The sequence below is a fragment of the Oncorhynchus clarkii genome, chromosome 22, assembly GCF_045791955.1.
Source record: "Oncorhynchus clarkii lewisi isolate Uvic-CL-2024 chromosome 22, UVic_Ocla_1.0, whole genome shotgun sequence".
Classification (NCBI taxonomy): domain Eukaryota; kingdom Metazoa; phylum Chordata; class Actinopteri; order Salmoniformes; family Salmonidae; genus Oncorhynchus; species Oncorhynchus clarkii.
The window spans coordinates 10103384-10122419 of NC_092168.1; the positions used below are offsets into that span (position 1 = coordinate 10103384).

Consider the following 19036-nt stretch of genomic DNA (forward strand, 5'->3'; position numbering starts at 1 on the left):
CATTAATGAGTGAGCAAGGATGGACTTAGTCAAAATAACTATTTGTTCAGCACTTTAGAAATGTACAGCGACAGAATTCAGAACATGGGCCGTTCTTACAGTATTCTCCCTGTACACCAAGTCAGAACCATAGGATAAAAAAGGGGGATTATAAGCAGTCATTGAAAGCTCTTACAATATTCGATGATGACGTTTCTCTAAAACAGGCTATATGCTACATGTGCACCACCAAGTCTGAACAGTAGGCTAAATTATGAGGGGGAAATTGACCAAATTATTAGGGCGAGGAACATGGGCTACTAACAGCTTTCTACACAACATACACTTAGTATTACTTTCTTAGCTACAACATACGTATCTCCCTGGCATACTCACCTTGTTATGCTGTACTCACTTGAACAGGGAGGTAGCGCGGCGGTCCTTTGTGGGCAAATGTTGCCATCAAAGTCTGGCATTCTCTGGATTCAATGTGCTTTCAAGAAAATTGGGAACTCTGAAATAAACTAGTTTGAATCATGAAGACATCAGTGATCTTCAAGTCGGAGCTCTAGAAAGAGGCCAGAGTTGCCGACTTGAAATTCCGAGTTCAAACCGTATTATCCAAGTCGGTGTTCCCAGTTGTTTTGAACACGACATAAATCATGCTGGATTGACAGCATTGCCAATGTTGAATGTTTATCCTGTTAAGCTTGGAAAAGAGACCATTAAACCCATACTTGGACCACATACCCACTCCACTGAATAGCAGGCTAGTGATTACTTTGCAATGCTTGCAGTTAGCCACTGATTACTTCCAAACCACTCATTGTTGAATTTGCGATTTCCAACTTGTTGTGTAACGTTTATGTCCAATGGCCACTGAGCACCGATACGTTTTATCTTTAATTTCTCTTCATTATTTCTCTTTATATGACCAGGATTGAAAAGGATTTGCCAGTAGATTGTCGACTTGAGTCATGATGACGGCTAGCTAAGATTTTGAAATTATTCCACTTTGTTACATGACAGCCTTATTCTAAAATGGATTAAATAGTTTCCCCCCCTCATCAATCTACACACAATACCCCATAATGACAAAGCAAAAACAGATGTATAAAATGTATACATTTTTCAAAAAACGAAATACCTAAAACCGGTAAAGTCTTGATGCTTACATGATGTGATAGCTGATACTTTAGTTTATAAAAAATATATATTTCAGATGTGATTATTATGAAGAAAACATTCAGTCGAAAAAATATGGGATATTTCAGTCTAAAGAATCCATGAGTTCCCGAAAAATCAGTTGTCTACCCGACAAAATTACAAGTTATAATCTGTGCGTAGATTGTATTGAGAAAATTTGGTTCACCTTTGCCCTTTCATTCAGAGGCAAACTAACCAATCAGATTGCACGTTATTGTGGAGTGGCCAGGTCTGGACGCTCACCGTGAAGTCAACATGGTGAGTACTGTTTATTGATAATATGTCCATATTTTGAATTACTAGCTAATTTAAGTATCATACTGTATGAGGTGTTTGGCATAAACGATCAATATATGAAAGGGGATAACCAACAGCTATATTTAATTTGCTTAGTGTGTGTCGTCAACTGTCGCTAGCTAGTAATTAGCGCGTAGCTAGCTAATTCAACAGTTAACGTTACTCAGCTAGTTTGCAGCTACTTCGCTAACGTTAGCGTACTGCTGTAGGGAATCCTTGTTCAGTACCTAGCAAAAGTTAGACAAGCGTTAAAGGGGTAATGTTATTTGTGGAGGAGTTACGTGTGTGAACACATCACGTTATCCAACTAGCTAGCAATATGTTGGCGTTGACACTCCGCGAGAATAGCAGCTAACGTTAGCTAGTCAATGTATTGAATAGTTCATGCTAGCTAGGTTTGCTAGCATGGCGGTAACTGTATTATCTAGCTAGCCTGCCTGTTATTAGCAAAATTTGGTTGCAAAAAAACTGAACAGCCCACGGGAAGTTAAGCATGTATTCATCAGTCGGATTCCGTTGCAAACCGTTTTGCAACGAAAACCGCCTAACCGTTTACTCTAGGAACCAAACGGAAGCAAGACAGGGAAACGGGGATGGACATACCTGAATGTGTCTAATACAAACTCGTTTAAGTTGCAAAACGTTTTCCGTTTGGACTAGGCCTAGTACAGGACATATGTGAACCATATTAACGTACAAGCTTTAACTGTATAAATGGGGTCTCTTGTTCATTCATGTCCAGTCTTCAGATGGTAATAATGGCCAGAGCCAAGCACCTCCTTTTGCTGGGGTCCCAACCTCAGGCATGCCACCGCCTTTTGTAAGTTGGTGTTGGAAAACACCTGTATCTTCTATGTGTTCCCAATGGCATCTCAAAATGGGGTCTCATTGAGTGTGTTGAATCTCACAGCATGTGTCTCCTATATTTTCACCTGTCTAGATGGGACCACCGGGAATGCCGCCTCATTACCCACCAATGGGAATTCCACCCATGGGACAGAGGCCTCCCAACATGGCTCCCATGCCGCCTGGCATGATGCCACCTGGCATGATGCCACCGATGGGACAGGTGAGCCGACTATCAAGCTTTAAGTTGTCATTATCACTTGTCACAGAATGTGGGCCACACCTTTAAAGATCAATCGTTTGTAATTTGTTGGAATTTTCCAGTTTAGCTCTCAACAACCTAGACCACCAATGCGTAGCCTCGTGTAATGATTCGATTTTAATTGAATATAGGCCTAATGAATTTTGCCGGGGACCCAGGAAGTACAATGTTGGAGTTGGACTAGAAGCTTAGCTTTGGTTGACTCTTTGGAGTGTGTTGCAATGGTTTTTAAGTACCACTACCTTTTCCCAAGAGTTGGCACAAAGATATTCTCATCACTTGGGTTTGTACTATTTGCTGCCAATATAAACTAACACTCCCCTCTTTATGTATCTGGACAGTGATGTAAAATGTGGCTCTATACTCCAGCATTTTGGATTTAAAGGCCCAGTTCAGTAAAAAAAACTGGATTCTTTATACATACTTCCACACTGAGGTTGGAATTATACTGTGAAAAGTATGATAATGGAACAGAGTTTGGGAACTCTCTTATTGGTCTATTAACTAATTTACTGCCTGATGTGGTCACCAGGCAGGTTGAAATTTCAGGCATCCTTTTCAAAAGGCTTTTACACTAAAAGAGCATTATCATAATTTTCACAATTTCACCATATTATTCCTACCTTATTGTGTGTGTGTGTGTGTATGTATGTATGTATGTATGTATGTATACATGCATACATACATACATACATACATACAGTGGGGCAAAAAAGTATTTAGTCAGCCACCAATTGTGCAAGTTCTCCCACTTAAAAATATGAGAGGCCTGTAATTTTCATCATAGGTACACTTAAACTATGACAGACAAAATGAGAAAACAAAATCCAGAAAAATCACATTGTAGGATTTTTAATTAATTTATTTGCAAATTATGGTGGAAAATAAGTATTTGGTCACCTACAAACAAGCAAGATTTCTGGCTCTCACAGACCTGTAACTTCTTTAAGAGGCTCCTCTGTCCTCCACTTGTTACCTGTATTAATGGCACCTGTTTGTACTTGTTATCTGTATAAAAAACACCTGTCCACAACCTCAAACAGTCACACTCCAAACTCCACTATGGCCAAGACCAAAGAGCTGTCAAAGGACACCAGAAACAATATTGTAGACCTGCACCAGGCTGGGAAGACTGAATCTTCAATAAGCAAGCAGCTTGGTTTGAAGAAATCAACTGTGGGAGCAATTATTAGGAAATGGAAGACATACAAGACCACTGATAATCTCCCTTGATCTGGGGCTCTACGCAAGATCTCACCCCGTGGGGTTAAAATGATCACAAGAACGGTGAGCAAAAATCCCAGAACCACATGGGGGGACCTAGTGAATGACCTGCAGAGAGCTGGGACCAAAGTGACAAAGCCTACCATCAGTAACACACTACGCTGCCAGGGACTCAAATCCTGCAGTGCCAGACGTGTCCCCCTGCTTAAGCCAGTACATGTCCAGGCCAGTCTGAAGTTTGCTAGAGAGCATTTGGATGATCCAGAAGAAGATTGGGAGAATGTCATATGGTCAGATGAAACTAAAATATAACTTTTTGGTAAAAACTCAACTCGTCGTGTTTGGAGGACAAAGAATGCTGAGTTGCATCCAAATAACACCATGAAGCATGGGGGTGGAAACATCATGCTTTGGGGCTGTTTTTCTGCAAAGGGACCAGGATGACTGATCCGTGTAAAAGAAAGAATGAATGGGGCCATGTAACGTGAGATTTTGAGTGAAAACCTCCTTCCATCAGCAAGGGCATTGAAGATGAAACGTGGCTGGGTCTTTCAGCATGACAATGATCCCAAACACACCGCCCGGGCAACGAAGGAGTAAGAAACATTTCAAGGTCCTGGAGTGGCTTAGCCAGTCTCCAGATCTCATCCCCATAGAAAATCTTTGGAGGGAGTTGAAAGTCTGTGTTGCCCAGCAACAGCCCCAAAACATCACTGCTCTAGACGAGTTCTGCATGGAGGAATGGGCCAAAATACCAGCAACAGTGTGTGAAAACCTTGTGAAGACTTACAGAAAACGTTTGACCTCTGTCATTGCCAACAAAGGGTATATAACAAAGTATTGAGAAACTTTTGTTATTGACCAAATACTTATTTTCCACCATAATTTGCAAATAAATTAATAAAAAATCCTACAATGTGATTTTCTGGATTTTTTTTCTCTCTCATTTTGTCTGTCATAGTTGAAGTGTACCTATGATGAAAATTACAGGCCTCTCATCTAAGTGGGAGAACTTGCACAATTGGTGGCTGACTAAATAGTTTTTTGCCCCACTGTATATAACACAGGCCAATCACATTTTTGACTGCACTGGGCCTTTAACAGAAATAACAAGTTAAAAATCATAAATAATGATGAGTGAAAAAGTTGGAGGCTACAACAAAACATGCAAACATCTCACCATTACCAATAATGGGGGAGGGAAGCATTTTTTTGGGGGGGGTATGACCTTTGCTTCTTTAACTTTCTCACTCATCATCATTCACGATTCATTCATTATTGTCCATAATCATGGTAGCATCGACATTGATGTAGTAGTGTTCACAAACATTTTATTTTTACTAAAAGTTAATAAAAAATGACTACATTATTCACCATTTCACTTCCTATTAGGCCAAAGTCCGGAGCCCTGGTATGCCTTAAATAAAAGGTGACATTCTGTACTGTTGCCTCATATGAAACATTTGATATCAAATCCAAAATGCTGGAGTATAGAGCCAAATTCCAAATGTTAGCTTCACTGTCCAAATGCATACGGAGGGAGTGTGTGATCTCATTATCCAAATGAAAAAGGTGTGATCCGAGATGTGTATGATCCAGCTGCCTGCCTGAGAAACGGGGCTCAGGTGGCGGAGAGGAACTGAAGATTGGAGCTTCACAGATCACAAGCTGTGGCTCCGTTCGCACTGTATAAGACTCAGTTCGTCGCTCTCACCCTGCCATGTCTGCTCTCACTGTGTATTAATACCCAACGTGCACCCAGTGTGCCAGGCGGGGGGTGAAATTAACGGGTCCAATGAATATTTCATGATGCTCTTTTATTAGATACCAGGCATGATGCCACCTATGATGCCCGGGATGATGATGCCCCCTCACATGTCTGCTGCGGCGATGCAGCCAACAGGACCGGTAAACTCACTCGCCTGCCTCCTCCACTGCCTCACTGTTGTGCTTTGCACTTTTTAAAATAGAGCCCTCAGGTTGTCAGGAGTGACACCATTAGCTAACGTGGCAAAGCATAGGAACACTTACCAAAACAGACACAGGCTACCAATATAGAGGGATTTAAATATTCAACACAACTTGAACATGTACATCCCATCTCCATAATAATTCTACACTTCTAACTTAATTAGGCAACAATGTTTCCCTCAGAACTGTACAGAGATGCAAACTTGCCACTATTCGGCGATATTTATCGTTTTGATCTCAAAATAGGTCATCTATGTGAATCGTGTAGCTCTGTAAAAAAACTTTAAGGTGGAGATCTGTAGATTAGAGCCTATTATATTTATTTCAATTGACTGATTTCCTTATTTGAACTGTAACTCAGTACAGTCTTTGAAATTGTTATGTTGTGTTTATAGTTTTGTTCTGTGTGTATATGTTTTTTTACACCATATACGAACAAGAACTTAGACGCACACAAACGACGACTACATCTTATCTACCCAGACCGGCATGCTCACACCCCCATCCCTACTGCCTGCTATTCTAATAATAAATCATTTGATTTTTTTCATTGTGTTAATGATGGTGAATTGATAATAAGTTCCAACTTTGTAGTATATATTTTATTCAAGATGAGTGACAAGAGACTCGTCCTGCACATTGGGTATCTCACTACACCCTCATATGATATGTCTTGAAATATGCAGACACGCGGATTAAAAGTTTGTTTACATTTTAATACTTCTGACATTGAATTCTACCGTGCTAATATACCGTGCGTTTTATATAGGGAAATAATGCACCCTCTAGAATGCCCTTCAAGCCAATCAAAAACGAGTATTCAACAATGCCAAGGTATTTTTCATAATCAAACGGAAACCAAACAGATCTCAAAAAGCACTAATCGCTCAGCATTAGAAAGTATTCAACCCCCTTGACTTTTTCCACATTTTGTTGTATTACAAAGTGGGATTGAAATGTATTTAAATCTGCACAAAATACTGTCAAAATGGAAGAGAAATTATAATGTGAATATTTTTTATAACGACACTAATGTATCTTGATTAGATAAGTATTCAACCCCCAATTCAATGTTAGAATCACATTTGGAAGCAATTCGAGTCTTCTGGGGTAAGTCTTGAAGCTTTGCACACAATATTTGCCAATTTTTATTTAAAAAACTCTTCAAGCTCTGTCAAGTTTGTTGTTGATCATTGTTAGACAGCCATTTTCAAGTTTTGCCATAGATTTTCAAGCTGATTTTTTTTAAGTCGAACATTCAATGTCGTCTTGGAAAGCAACACCAATCTATATTTGGCCTTTTTAAGTTATAGACAGCTCTGCAAGCGTAATGTCAAAATGCGTTCGTTACTCACCAAATATGGAGTTTCCGTGAGCAACTATCATCATTTACTGACGTCAAACCTGGTATGTACTTCCAAAAAAGGTCAAAATAACATTTTACGAGCAATCGAGAGAGACAATTTGTCTGGAAATAATCTGTATATTGTTTCTGACCAAGTGTGCATGTGCCAAATTCACCTCAACACCTCCAATAAACTGAATTACTGCCACTCGCATCTCGGCTGGTCTAGCAGCAGTACAGAATCCCAAAAAAGCACTAATTTTTATCACCTACAACAGTGTATGAACCTATTTGACATGCGTTACATGGAATGCAATAATATTTAATGTAAGTAAACTTTACTTTTCATCAGCCAACAACATGAGTAGGTAGACCTAACAAACAGCAAGAGCTTCTAGCCTATGTCAATCTACTATCCCCCTTAGTACAGTCAATCTATTCTATTCTGTGTGAGAATTAAATATGCCAAACATAGTTTGGGACAGTTGTCGGATGCGATAGATCCCAAATTAATACAACCACTAGCATCAAACTTGTTTACGCAATGTGGCTGACATAACAGATCAGAACGTTTTTGCTTAAAATGTTGATAAACTATTAGGCTATTTCCTCACATAAGCGCAGCAATGCGCACACTGCAGTAGGCTATAAGCGCAAATGTTCCATTCACGGGGAAACACCATTGTCAAAAGTGACCACGTGATTATGCATGTACTGCTTTTATTATCAAGGTGCACTTTTATGGTAAATTATCTTCTCTAAACTTGATACTCGCGGGCTGCTTATATATGCCAGTTAGGCTCTACACCCCTTAAAGTGTGCTTAATTTTAAGTTATTTGGCCACATTTAGTTGTGATAAAAACATTATCAAAACATATAGGCCTATGGGCTAGGCTACATGAGGTGTGCGACTATGATTCGAAAAAGTTGCAAAAAAGGCATTGTTTCTTGCCTTACGCTGGGCATCATTCACAAGTGATAGTATTGTCACCCATCAGACTTGTTTTGATTTATATTAGACCATTATCATACACTTATCTCGAAACAAAAATACATGTAATCTATGGACTTAAATAGCGAATGGAGGACGCTTTTCCCATGGTTCGTTTTCATTCCAGCCAGGTAGGCTTTACTCCTTTTGTAAAGACAAGCAATGTGCTTAATATTAGGAATATGTAAATATAGTTGGCCTAGCCTATAGAACGCTGATGGAATCCTCTCTATAATAGAGGCCATCACTCTGTTTTCTCGCGCAATTGCATAGCCTATAGAAATATTGCGTAACATGGGCTCTCATGAAGTGTTTGATTCGATTTTTGATTCAATTTACATTGATGTCAGAGTGTGTAGAGGGACAATAGAGTGCTGAGTACCAGGCAGTTGGCAAGTTGTCCGAACCTCTGGCAATCTCTATGGGGGTGCCACAGGGTTCAATTCTTGGACCGACTCTCTTCTCTGTATACATCAACGATGTCGCTCTTGCTGCTGGTGAGTCTCTGATCCACCTCTACGCAGACAACACCATTCTGTATACTTCTGGCCCTTCTTTGGACACTGTGTTAACAACCCTCCAGGCAAGCTTCAATGCCATACAACTCTCCTTCATGGCCTCCAATTGCTCTTAAATACAAGTAAAACTAAATGCATGCTCTTCAGCGATCGGTTGATCGCTGCCTGCACCTGCCCGCCTGTTCAACATCACTACTCTGGATGGCTCTGAATTAGAATACGTGGACAACTACAAATACCTAGGTGTCTGGTTAGACTGTAAACTCTACTTCCAGACCCACATCAAACATCTCCAATCTAAAGTTAAATCTAGAATTGGCTTCCTATTTCGCAACAAAGCATCCTTCACTCATGCTGCCAAACATACCCTTGTAAAACTGACCGTCCTACCAATCGTCGACTTCGGCGATGTCATTTACAAAATAGCCTCCAATACCCTACTCAACAAATTGGATGCAGTCTATCACAGTGCCATCCGTTTTGTCACCAAAGCCCCATATACTACCCACCATTGCGACCTGTACGCTCTCGTTGGCTGGCCCTTGCTTCATACTCGTCGCCAAACCCACTGGCTCCATGTCATCTACAAGACCCTGCTAGGTAAAGTCCCCCCTTATCTCAGCTCGCTGGTCACCATAGCATCACCCACCTGTAGCACGCGCTCCAGCAGGTATATCTCACTGGTCACCCCCAAAACCAATTCTTTCTTTGGCTGCCTCTCCTTCCAGTTCTCTGCTGCCAATGACTGGAACGAACTACAAAAATCTCTGAAACTGGAAACACTTATCTCCCTCACTAGCTTTAAGCACCAGCTGTCAGAGCAGCTCACAGATTACTGCACCTGTACATAGCCCACCTATAATTTAGCTTTCCCTACTGCATTTAATTTATTTTGCTCCTTTGCACCCCATTATTTTTATTTCTACTTTGCACATTTCTTCCACTGCAAATCTACCATTCCAGTGTTTTACTTGCTATATTGTATTTACTTTGCCACCATGGCCTTTTTTTGCCTTTACCTCCCTTATCTCGCCTCATTTGCTCACATCGTATATAGACTTGTTTCTACTGTATTATTGACTGTATGTTTGTTTTACTCCATGTGTGACTCTGTGTCATTGTATGTGTCGAACTGCTTTGCTTTATCTTGGCCAGGTCACAATTGTAAATGAGAACTTGTTCTCAACTTGCCTACCTGGTTAAATAAAGGTGAAATAAAAATTAAAGTTGCTAATGACCATCGGTAGTATCAGCTTGGAGATGTCTAATTACCGTGACTAAACGGTCACATGGAATTTGACTTCCTTCATGACTTGTGACCGCCGGTGTGGCAGTAATAGTCACCGCAACAGCCCTAGGTGACAGCAGTAAATTATAGTAGTTTCTCAGGGAAACTCCATATTTGGTGAGTAAGAATGTATTTTGACAAAACGCTTGAAGAGCTGTCTAATCAAACCAATTATAAAAGTTGACAAGTTAACATACCCATTCACAGGGTTGGTAAACTCTGGAGATCTCTTTGGTGTTTAGAGTTAAGCAAATCAGCCTTTTAATTTCATTGCACCTTTTATGTGTGGAATGATCTACAATACACTTTCAAATTTGAAGAATTGGTGCCTCTAAAGCATTTGATTGTGGTTAGGGGACTGTTACTGAAGAATGTCTGTTTTTTTATGGTTTGGTATGTTTTTCATAATGTTGTGTATAATACCGTGTATATAAATGTGTAGTTTATTGTAAACTCGGCAAAAAAAGAAATGTCCTCACTGTCAACTGCGTGTATTTTCAGCAAACTTAACATGTGTAAATATGTGTATGAACATAAGATTCAAGTTCCACAGACATGTGCCTAACAGAAATGGAATAATGTGTCCCAGAACAAAGACTGGGTCAAAATCAAAAGTAACAGTCAGTAGCTGGTGTGACCACCAGCTGCATTAAGTACTGCAGTGCATCTCCTCATGGACTGCACCAGATTTGCCAGTTCTCACTGTGAGATGTTACCCCACTCTTCCACCAAGGCACCTGCAAGTTCCCGGACATTTCTGTGGAGAATGGCCCAAGCCCTCACCCTCCAATCGAACAGGTCCCAGACATACTCAATGGGATTGAGATCCGGGCTCTTCGCTGGCCATGGCTCTAGAGTACAGGCCTTGGTATAACGCTCATTCCTTCGACGATAAACACGAATCCGACCATCACCCCTGGTGAGACAAAACTGCTACTCGTCAGTGTAGAGCACTTTTTGTCAGTCCTGTCTGGTCCAGCGACGGCGGGTTTGTGCCCATTGTGCCCTTACTGCAGGCCTACAAGCCCTCATTTCATCCTCTCTCAGCTTATTGCGGACAGTCTGAGCACTGATGGAGGGATTGTGCGTAACTCAGGCTGTTGTTGCCATCCTGTACCTGTCCCACAGGTGTGATGTTCGGATGTACCGATCCTGTACAGGTGTTGTTACACGTGGTCTGCCACTGCGAGGACCATCAGCTGTCCGTCCTGTCTCCCTGTAGCGCTGTCTTAGGCGTTTCACAGTACAGACATTGCATTATATTGCCCTGGCCACATCTGCAGTCCCTGTGCCTCCTTGTAGCATGCCTAAGCCACGTTCACGCAGATGAGCAGGGACCCTGGGCATCTTTCTTTTGGTGTTTTTCAGAGTCAGTAGAAAGGCCTCTTTAGTATCCCAAGTTTTCATAACTGTGACCTTAATTGCCTTAATGACCGTTCCACAGGTGCATGTTCATTAATTGTTTATGGTTCAATGAACAAGCATGGGAAACAGTGTTTTAAACCCTTTACAATGATCTGTGAACATATGTGGATTTTTACAAATTATCTGTGAAAGACAGGGTCCTGAAAAAGGGACGTTTCTTTTTTTGCTGAGTTAATTTTGATGTGTATTGTGGTGTTATACAGGGCTTCTCCTGGAAAAGAGACCATGGTCTCAGCATTGACTCCCTGTCAAAATAAAGGTCAAATACAAAAAACATATGGGAAAATGAATGGTTTCTAACTGGGCTAGAGGAGATTTGTCATTCATTTTCTCCTCTTCTGTCCAGTTACTGGTTCAGTTAACCATGCAACTTATTATGTGACTTGTTTAGTACATTTTTACTGCTGAACCTAGACTTTCCATAACAAAGGGGTTGAATACTTAATGGCTCAAGACATTACAGCTTTTCATTTTTTATTAATCTGTAAGAAATTCTCATAACTGAAATCCACTTTGACATTGAGGTAGATCAGTGACACAATCTAATTGAATCCATTTTAAATTCAGTCTAACACAATGTGTGAAAATCAAGGTGGTTGAATACTTTCTGAAGGCACTGTTAGTTTGCTTTGGATGAATGTTATCTGGAGTGGAGTAGCTCAAATGAATACAATTTGTGTCTCAGACATTCAAAGTGCTTCGGGGACAAGATCATTTCAATCTTAAATTGGAGAAAAGTCAAAGAAATACAACTTTCTTTTTTTTACCACTTAAAACATCTTGTTAAATGGAGCATCACATCCTTACACTCCAGGTTTCTCCCTCCAGTAAATGGTTGAGTGATTTATGGAAGCTACATTTCAGTCTGTGTGTTGCTTTCGACAGCAGCCAGCTGTTTAACTATATGCACTAAGAGCTGCAAGCTGTCAAATAAACCTTCCACCTGTCAACTCTGATGTATCAAGACCACAGAGATTTTTGTCTTTGTGTTAGACGCCCAAGGGTACAAGCTTGTGTTGTGTTAATGAAGCACATTCAGGTCATCATTTTTGTTAACTAATAAAATTCTCTTCCGCAGCCTGGAGTGGACACAACTGGTAAGGCTTGAATCGGTCTATGTTTTATTTAAAAAATATATATATTTAGAAAAAGCTTTTATGTTGTCTTAGTGATTTTATGAATTCTAATTATTGCTTTTTTTTCCAGTCACCGCTGCGCCTGGAACAGTTGTAAGTACAGCCTAATTTCTGTGGATAAGTTCATTTCATGTAATGATCTCTAGCAGTATCTAAATGACCGACCCTGCTATGTGTAATGTTCAACAGGGTACCACAAATGGCACGCCACAGGATGACCAACCGAAGAAGGTTAGTGAACATTTTTAAGTGGAAGCCTTTACTAACCACAGATGGCCCATTGTTTTCTGTGCAAAGATGTAGACTTAATTTAATTTTGTTATAGCCTTAAGATGGAAAACATTTCTTGGGGGGGATGAAAAACTGCTTGATTTAATGGTTTGAAATCTAGTACTTTCCATGCAAATGTAGAATTTGTATCACAGAGCCCTTCATTTACCTGTTGCAAGTGTTGTTGCGTGGTGAAGGCAACGTGTGGTTGTCATCCTCAGAAGTCTGTGTGGACAGAACACAAGTCCATGGATGGGAAGACCTACTACTACAACACCGAGACCAAGCAGTCTTCCTGGGAGAAGCCTGATGACTTGAAATCTCCTGCAGAAGTAAGGCCTCACAAACGTACCCATCCCTCCCCGCACACTATGGATGTGTCCTAAATGGCATCCTGTTCCCTTTATAGTTCATTACTTTCCTTCATAGTGCACCCGTAAGGCTTGTAAAAAAAATATTGTGCTACGTAAGGAATAGGGTACGATTTTGAACGCAAATACTATTCCTCCCCAACTATCTTCATCGTCTACAATTTGTGGAGCGTGTCTAGACCATACCTGGGTTCAAATACGTGTATTTGTTATTTAAATACTTTTTGCCTGTGTATTTTAGTATTTTCAAATACACAACCCAATTCAAGTATTTCAATGGTTATTTGTAAAAAAAAATAATAATAATACAAAATAATAATAATAATAAAAAAATAAAAAAATATATATAAAAAATTGAAAGTATTTTCAAATGCTATTTTCAAATATCTGAATACTTGTTTTGAAAAGTAATTGAAATACCTGATAGTAATTGAACCCAGGTCTGGTAGAGACGCCATATTTTTGCTTTGTGCTTTGCAGCAAATGCTGTCAAAATGCCCATGGAAGGAGTATAAATCAGACAATGGCAAGGCGTACTACTACAACTCCCAGACTAAGGAGTCCCGGTGGACCAAACCCAAAGAGCTTGAAGATCTGGAAGGTGAGCCTGTGCATTAATGATTCTTTTATAATCTACTGTGAAGGACCAGGGATCGCATTTACTCATCCTTTAGACCAGTGTAAATAGCAGGGGGTCAGACAAAAACAACTACTAGTAATCATGGGATCAGTCTCATCCCTTTGCATGAATTAATCTTTGCACTATTTATTCTTAGACATGAAATGTGTTCCTCAAAGTTTCCTGCGAGACATTGTTAACAGGTGTATATCCTTTCTTTTAGCCATGATAAAAGCCGAGGAGAATGGGTAAGAGCTGCTTATTGTTACAACTACTCTACAGTAGGGTTGGGCGATATTATGATGGCATCATATACCAATGATGATTGACAGCCATCGTCGATGGTGACAACATTCGGGCAGCGCCCGACATGCAAAATTCCCTTTTTTGCCTTAGCCTACATTTTCAATAAATATGTGGTAGGTAGACTATTAACCTCTTAACACCTACGCAAGAATCATGTGAAACAGTATGGAGAGTGTCTACGAATGAGACCCCAAAAAGTAGTCGAGTGCTCAAAACAAACCCCCGACTCAGACGTTGCAAGAGGCTTTTGCCCGCGGCACACCACATGGCAAAGAATCGTGAAGCTGGAAGGAGATAACAGCTGTGGTTAAAACTTAGCAGAGACATGGGGGTTTCGTGAGTTGGTGCTAACACTCGACCCAAGGTACCAAATGCAAAATACCTTTTTAATTGTTGAGTATAATTCAAAATGTAATAAGAAATAGGCCTTTACGTGTGGTCATTTTATATAAACAATTTATTGATTGAATTTACAGAATTTGTATATCGTGATATGTATCGTTATCGGGGTATGAAATGACCTATACCGGGATATGAGATTTTGGCCAGCCCTAATCCCCATTAGCTGTTGCGATAGCAGCAGCAACTCTTCCTGGTGTCCACATACAACCTAAAACATGAAATAATACAGAACATTAATAGACGGGAATAGCTCAAGGTTGGAACTTTATAGATGTCAAACGTCACACACAGCCTACAAATCAATAGATATACACACACACACACAATATCTAGGTCAAATAGGGGAGTTGTGAGGTGTTGCTTTATCTGTTTTTTGAAACCAGGTTTGCTGTTCGCTTGAGCAATCTGAGATGGGAGTTCCATGCAATCATGGGTTTATATAATACTGTATGTTTTTTTTTTATTGAATTTGTCCTGTATTCGGGGACTGTGAAAAGACCCCTGGTGGGGTAAGTGGGTGTCAATGCTGTGTGTAAGTTCATTATCCAAACAGTTTGGAATTTTCTACACATTGATATTTATTTATAAAAAGAAGTGATGCGACCAGTCTCTCCTCTACTTTTAGCCAAGAGAGACTGGCATGCGTAGTATTGATATTAACCCTCAGATAACATTGAAGAGCAAGACATGCCGCTTTGTTCTGGGCCAACTGCAGTTTTACTAGGTCCTCCTTTGCAGCACCTGACTTCAACAAGTTATACTTAGACAATATTATAAATATTTATTCATAAGTGTTTGTTAATGTCCTTGAATTGCGCAACAGGCATTACATAAGCTCCTGCAGCAGAGCTTTCAATAAGCGGGAATACAAAATAAATGAATCGTGAGTCTGTGTTAGTTGTCTTACAAGCAATAGCGTACTTAACAAATTGTGCAGTAATATCAAAGCCAACATCAATCAGATACAAAAATGACTTTATAAAACTTCAAAAGGGAATTAACTTGGCTTAGGCTAAAAACAAATAAGCCCATTATCCTTATGCCTTTTTATATCAAATTGTAAAAATCCTAAAGTAATGTATGTATGAAAATAACCTAACAGTGCAAATAAGTCTGGATTTAAACCTCTTAATCATCTGACCCTCAATTTTCCCCTAAAATGACATATCCAAATCTAACTGCCTGTAGCTCAGGATCTGAAGCAAATATTCTTGATACCATTTGAAAGGAAACACTTTGAAGTTTGTGGAAATGTGAACAATATAACACAATAGATCTGGTAAAAGATAATATATTTATTACATGTTTTATTTGTATCTTTGAAATGCAAGAGAAAGGCCATAATATGATATTGCAGTTTAGGTCGCAATTTAGATTTTTGCTGCTAGATGGAGGCAGTTTGCAAAGTTTAACATTAAACCAGTGAAGCATTGTAATACTGGACAATATTTTGTATCAAGTCTGCCCAAATATGCCGAATTGATACACTTTCAAGTACATAACTATAGAGAACATAAGAAATGATATGGTAATACAAAAAATTAAGTTTACACACTCCCAGGAATGTCATACATGATGGATCATTAGCATATACACTAACTTTCACACATCTAGATGGCTGGGCTGGGTTGGTGTGGAGCCAGAGACAGCAGGGGTTCAAACTGTAGAACCCAGTTCCCTACATTTGAATTTAAAAGTGGATTTTATGAAAAACAACTATGCTACATTTTTATCTCTGGGACCCTCAGGATGACAAATCAGAGCAAGATTGCTGAATGTAAGTACATTATTTACCTAATGAGGTGAATGTATCAAACCAGTTGCCGTGATAAGTGTCTTGTTATTGTGCACTCTCCTCTAACATTAGCAATTTTTTACTGTAAATTGGGCAGCACAGTTAGATTAACAAGAATTTAAGCTTTTTGCCCACATGAGACATGTCTATGACCTGGAAAGTTTCCTGTTACTTACAACTATCATGCTAATCACATCAGCACACTTTAGCTCAACCATCCCGGTATAAGAACACCGATCCCGTAGAGGTTAAAAATAGGCTATAATTAAAACTAAATTAAAAGTACAATGAGTAACCATTTATACCACCGTTCAAAAATGTGAGGTCACTTAGAAATGTTGTTGTTTTTGAAAGAAAAGCCTTTTTTTGTCTATAAATTAAAAAAAACATCAAATTGATCAGAAATACAGTGTGGACATTGTTAATGTTGTAAATGACTATAGAATATCGAAGGACAGCATCCCGGAGTCACCTCTTCACTGTTGACATTGAGACTGGTGTTTTGCAGGTACTATTTAATGAAGCTGCCAGTTGAGGACTTGTCCTCTTGCTCAGTTGTGCACCGGGGCCTCCCACTCCTCTTTCTATTCTGGTAGAGCCAGTTTGTGCTGTTCTGTGAAGGGAGTAGTACACAGCGTTGTACGAGATCTTCAGTTTCTTGGCAATTTCTCGCATGGAAAAGCCTTAATTTCTCAGAACAAGAATAGACTGACGAGTTTCAGAAGAAAGTTCTTTGTTTCTTGCCATTTTGAGCCTGTTATCGAACCCACAAATGCTGATGCTCCAGATACTCATCTAGTCTAAAGAAGGCCAGTTTTATTGCTTCTTTAACCAGGACAACAGTTTCAGCTGTGCTAACATAATTGCAAAACGTTTTTCTAATGATCAATTAGCCTTTTAAAATGATCAACTTGGATTAGCTAACACAACGTGCTGTTGGAACACAGGAGTGATGGTTGCTGATAATGGACCTCTGTATGCCTATGTAAATATTCCATAAAAAATCTGCCATTTCCCACTAGAATAGTCATTTACAACATTAACAATGTCTACACTGTATTTCTGATCAATGTTATGTTATTTTAATTTATAACAAAATGTGCTTTTCTTTCAAAAACAAGGAAATTTCTAAGTGACAAAAAAAAAAAATTATATATATTTTTTTTACACCCTGTCTTGGGAGTAGAGTGACAATATTTCCTGCTGTACTGAAAACGCGTTCAGACGGAGTGCTTGTTGCACAGCTGCATATGTATTATGGGCGACGTTGGCCATGACTGGAAAGCGATCCTCATTTCCTCTCCACCATTCTAGGTGGGTCATCGTTTCCTCCGATGGCATCTTCAGTGAGTTAGGCTGGGAGCTCTGCTCTGGACCGCTGTTGTGTACTCTGTGTGACTGAGCGAAACTTTCTTTTACCAAGGAAAACAACATAACTAGTGTTTATTCTTAACAGGGATTTAATAATGTTGTTTATTGCTTTTCTAACTATGTAAATTCGAATAATTACATACAGCTTAGACTAAGCACTAAATCATAACCAATGTGTGTCACTACAGTCCTAATATTGCGTCCTTCCCGCGACTTGACCCCTCCGTCCTCCCGCCCGCCCCAGAGCTTGTAACTAACTATAAGCTATGTGCCAAATAAATGATCTCCAACTCTGGGCTTGCTAGTTAAGTGGTTAACTTGCAAGATCAAACTTCTTGGTTACAGCAGAGACGGTCAATCCCCCTCTGGATCAAGATCCCTGCTTCCTTCATAGTTTTTTGGGGGAGGGATGGAAATAGCGCCCCTTGTGTGCACTGCCTGTAATACCGTCTACCCGGTGTGGTACAGGAACGGTATGAACATCTGGATACCGCCCAACCCTACTCTAAAGACTTTATTGCCAAAGCCATTTTACCTTTATATTACCTCAAATAAAAAATGTCTTTGTAGATGACGGAACACATTAACTTAATCAAATGATCAAAAACATTTCCTTTTGATCTGTTATTTATAGTTCTATTAGAATGGAATGGCCTAATTATTGTGACATTTGAAAAGGCACTCCTGTTATAATTAAAAGCATCATGGGGAATGCACTATCAAGGTCCTCCATCACTAACGTAACTGATTGCAGGACATCGGAGGTAGGCGCTCCTTGCGCTGTAATCGCCCCCACCCTTCAGCCTGACAGTGCTGCTGTCATGGCAACCATGATGATGGAAATGCCGGTCATGATGCCGATTACAACAGTTTTGGAGGAACAGATGTCCCAGGTGCCCATGCATGTAGCGGAGGTCAGCGCTGAGGCGCCTGTGAACTCCACAGAAGAAGCGGTCAGCATGGAGGCCCCAGCCAGGTACTACAGACAGCCCATTTTCCCCCCAGATAGAATAGAGAAGCCCGCAACATGGGCTTTACAATGAACTCACCAGGAATCTCACTCGAATGTAGTAAAGGCACCGACCCTAATGTACAAACCTATGGTAAACATCAGTTTCTCCTGTCAGTGGGGCGACCTATATTATCAGAACACATGCCGTCAGTGCCAGGGGCTGGTCTAGTGGTAAGGGGAAATATGTGGTCAATGGGTGGCACACTACCACTTGACCAGCCCCTGGCACTGACGGTATGTGCTCAACCATTCACTTTCTGTACATTTTCCCTATCTCCCAATCTCATATTTTAATCTATATCTGCCAATAAAACTTCAAAATACCCAGAAAAATGTCCATCGGACTACCAAAAACCTTGGTGCCGTTTTTATCTGAGGACAGTATTCATATTTTTCTTCCT

The 19036-nt window shown here is 40.0% G+C and overlaps 1 protein-coding gene across 4 annotated transcripts in view; it reads left to right on the top strand.

Annotated features, from left to right (window-relative positions):
• The first annotated feature begins 1363 nt into the window (after window positions 1-1363).
• The window catches only part of LOC139380329 (pre-mRNA-processing factor 40 homolog A-like), a 30998-nt gene continuing 13325 nt past the window's right edge, over window positions 1364-19036 (top strand). The window contains exons 1-9 of one of the 4 annotated variants that reach the window (XM_071122941.1): window positions 1364-1443; window positions 2225-2302; window positions 2423-2551; window positions 5639-5761; window positions 12679-12720; window positions 12981-13091; window positions 13611-13731; window positions 13973-13997; window positions 18378-18599. In XM_071122941.1, coding sequence (XP_070979042.1) covers window positions 1441-1443; window positions 2225-2302; window positions 2423-2551; window positions 5639-5761; window positions 12679-12720; window positions 12981-13091; window positions 13611-13731; window positions 13973-13997; window positions 18378-18599 — 854 coding nt within the window. In that variant the 5' untranslated portion in view covers window positions 1364-1440. The remainder of the gene's footprint in view (window positions 1444-2224; window positions 2303-2422; window positions 2552-5638; window positions 5762-12678; window positions 12721-12980; window positions 13092-13610; window positions 13732-13972; window positions 13998-18377; window positions 18600-19036) is intronic. The other 3 variants (XM_071122942.1, XM_071122943.1, XM_071122944.1) reach the window with 3 other exon arrangements.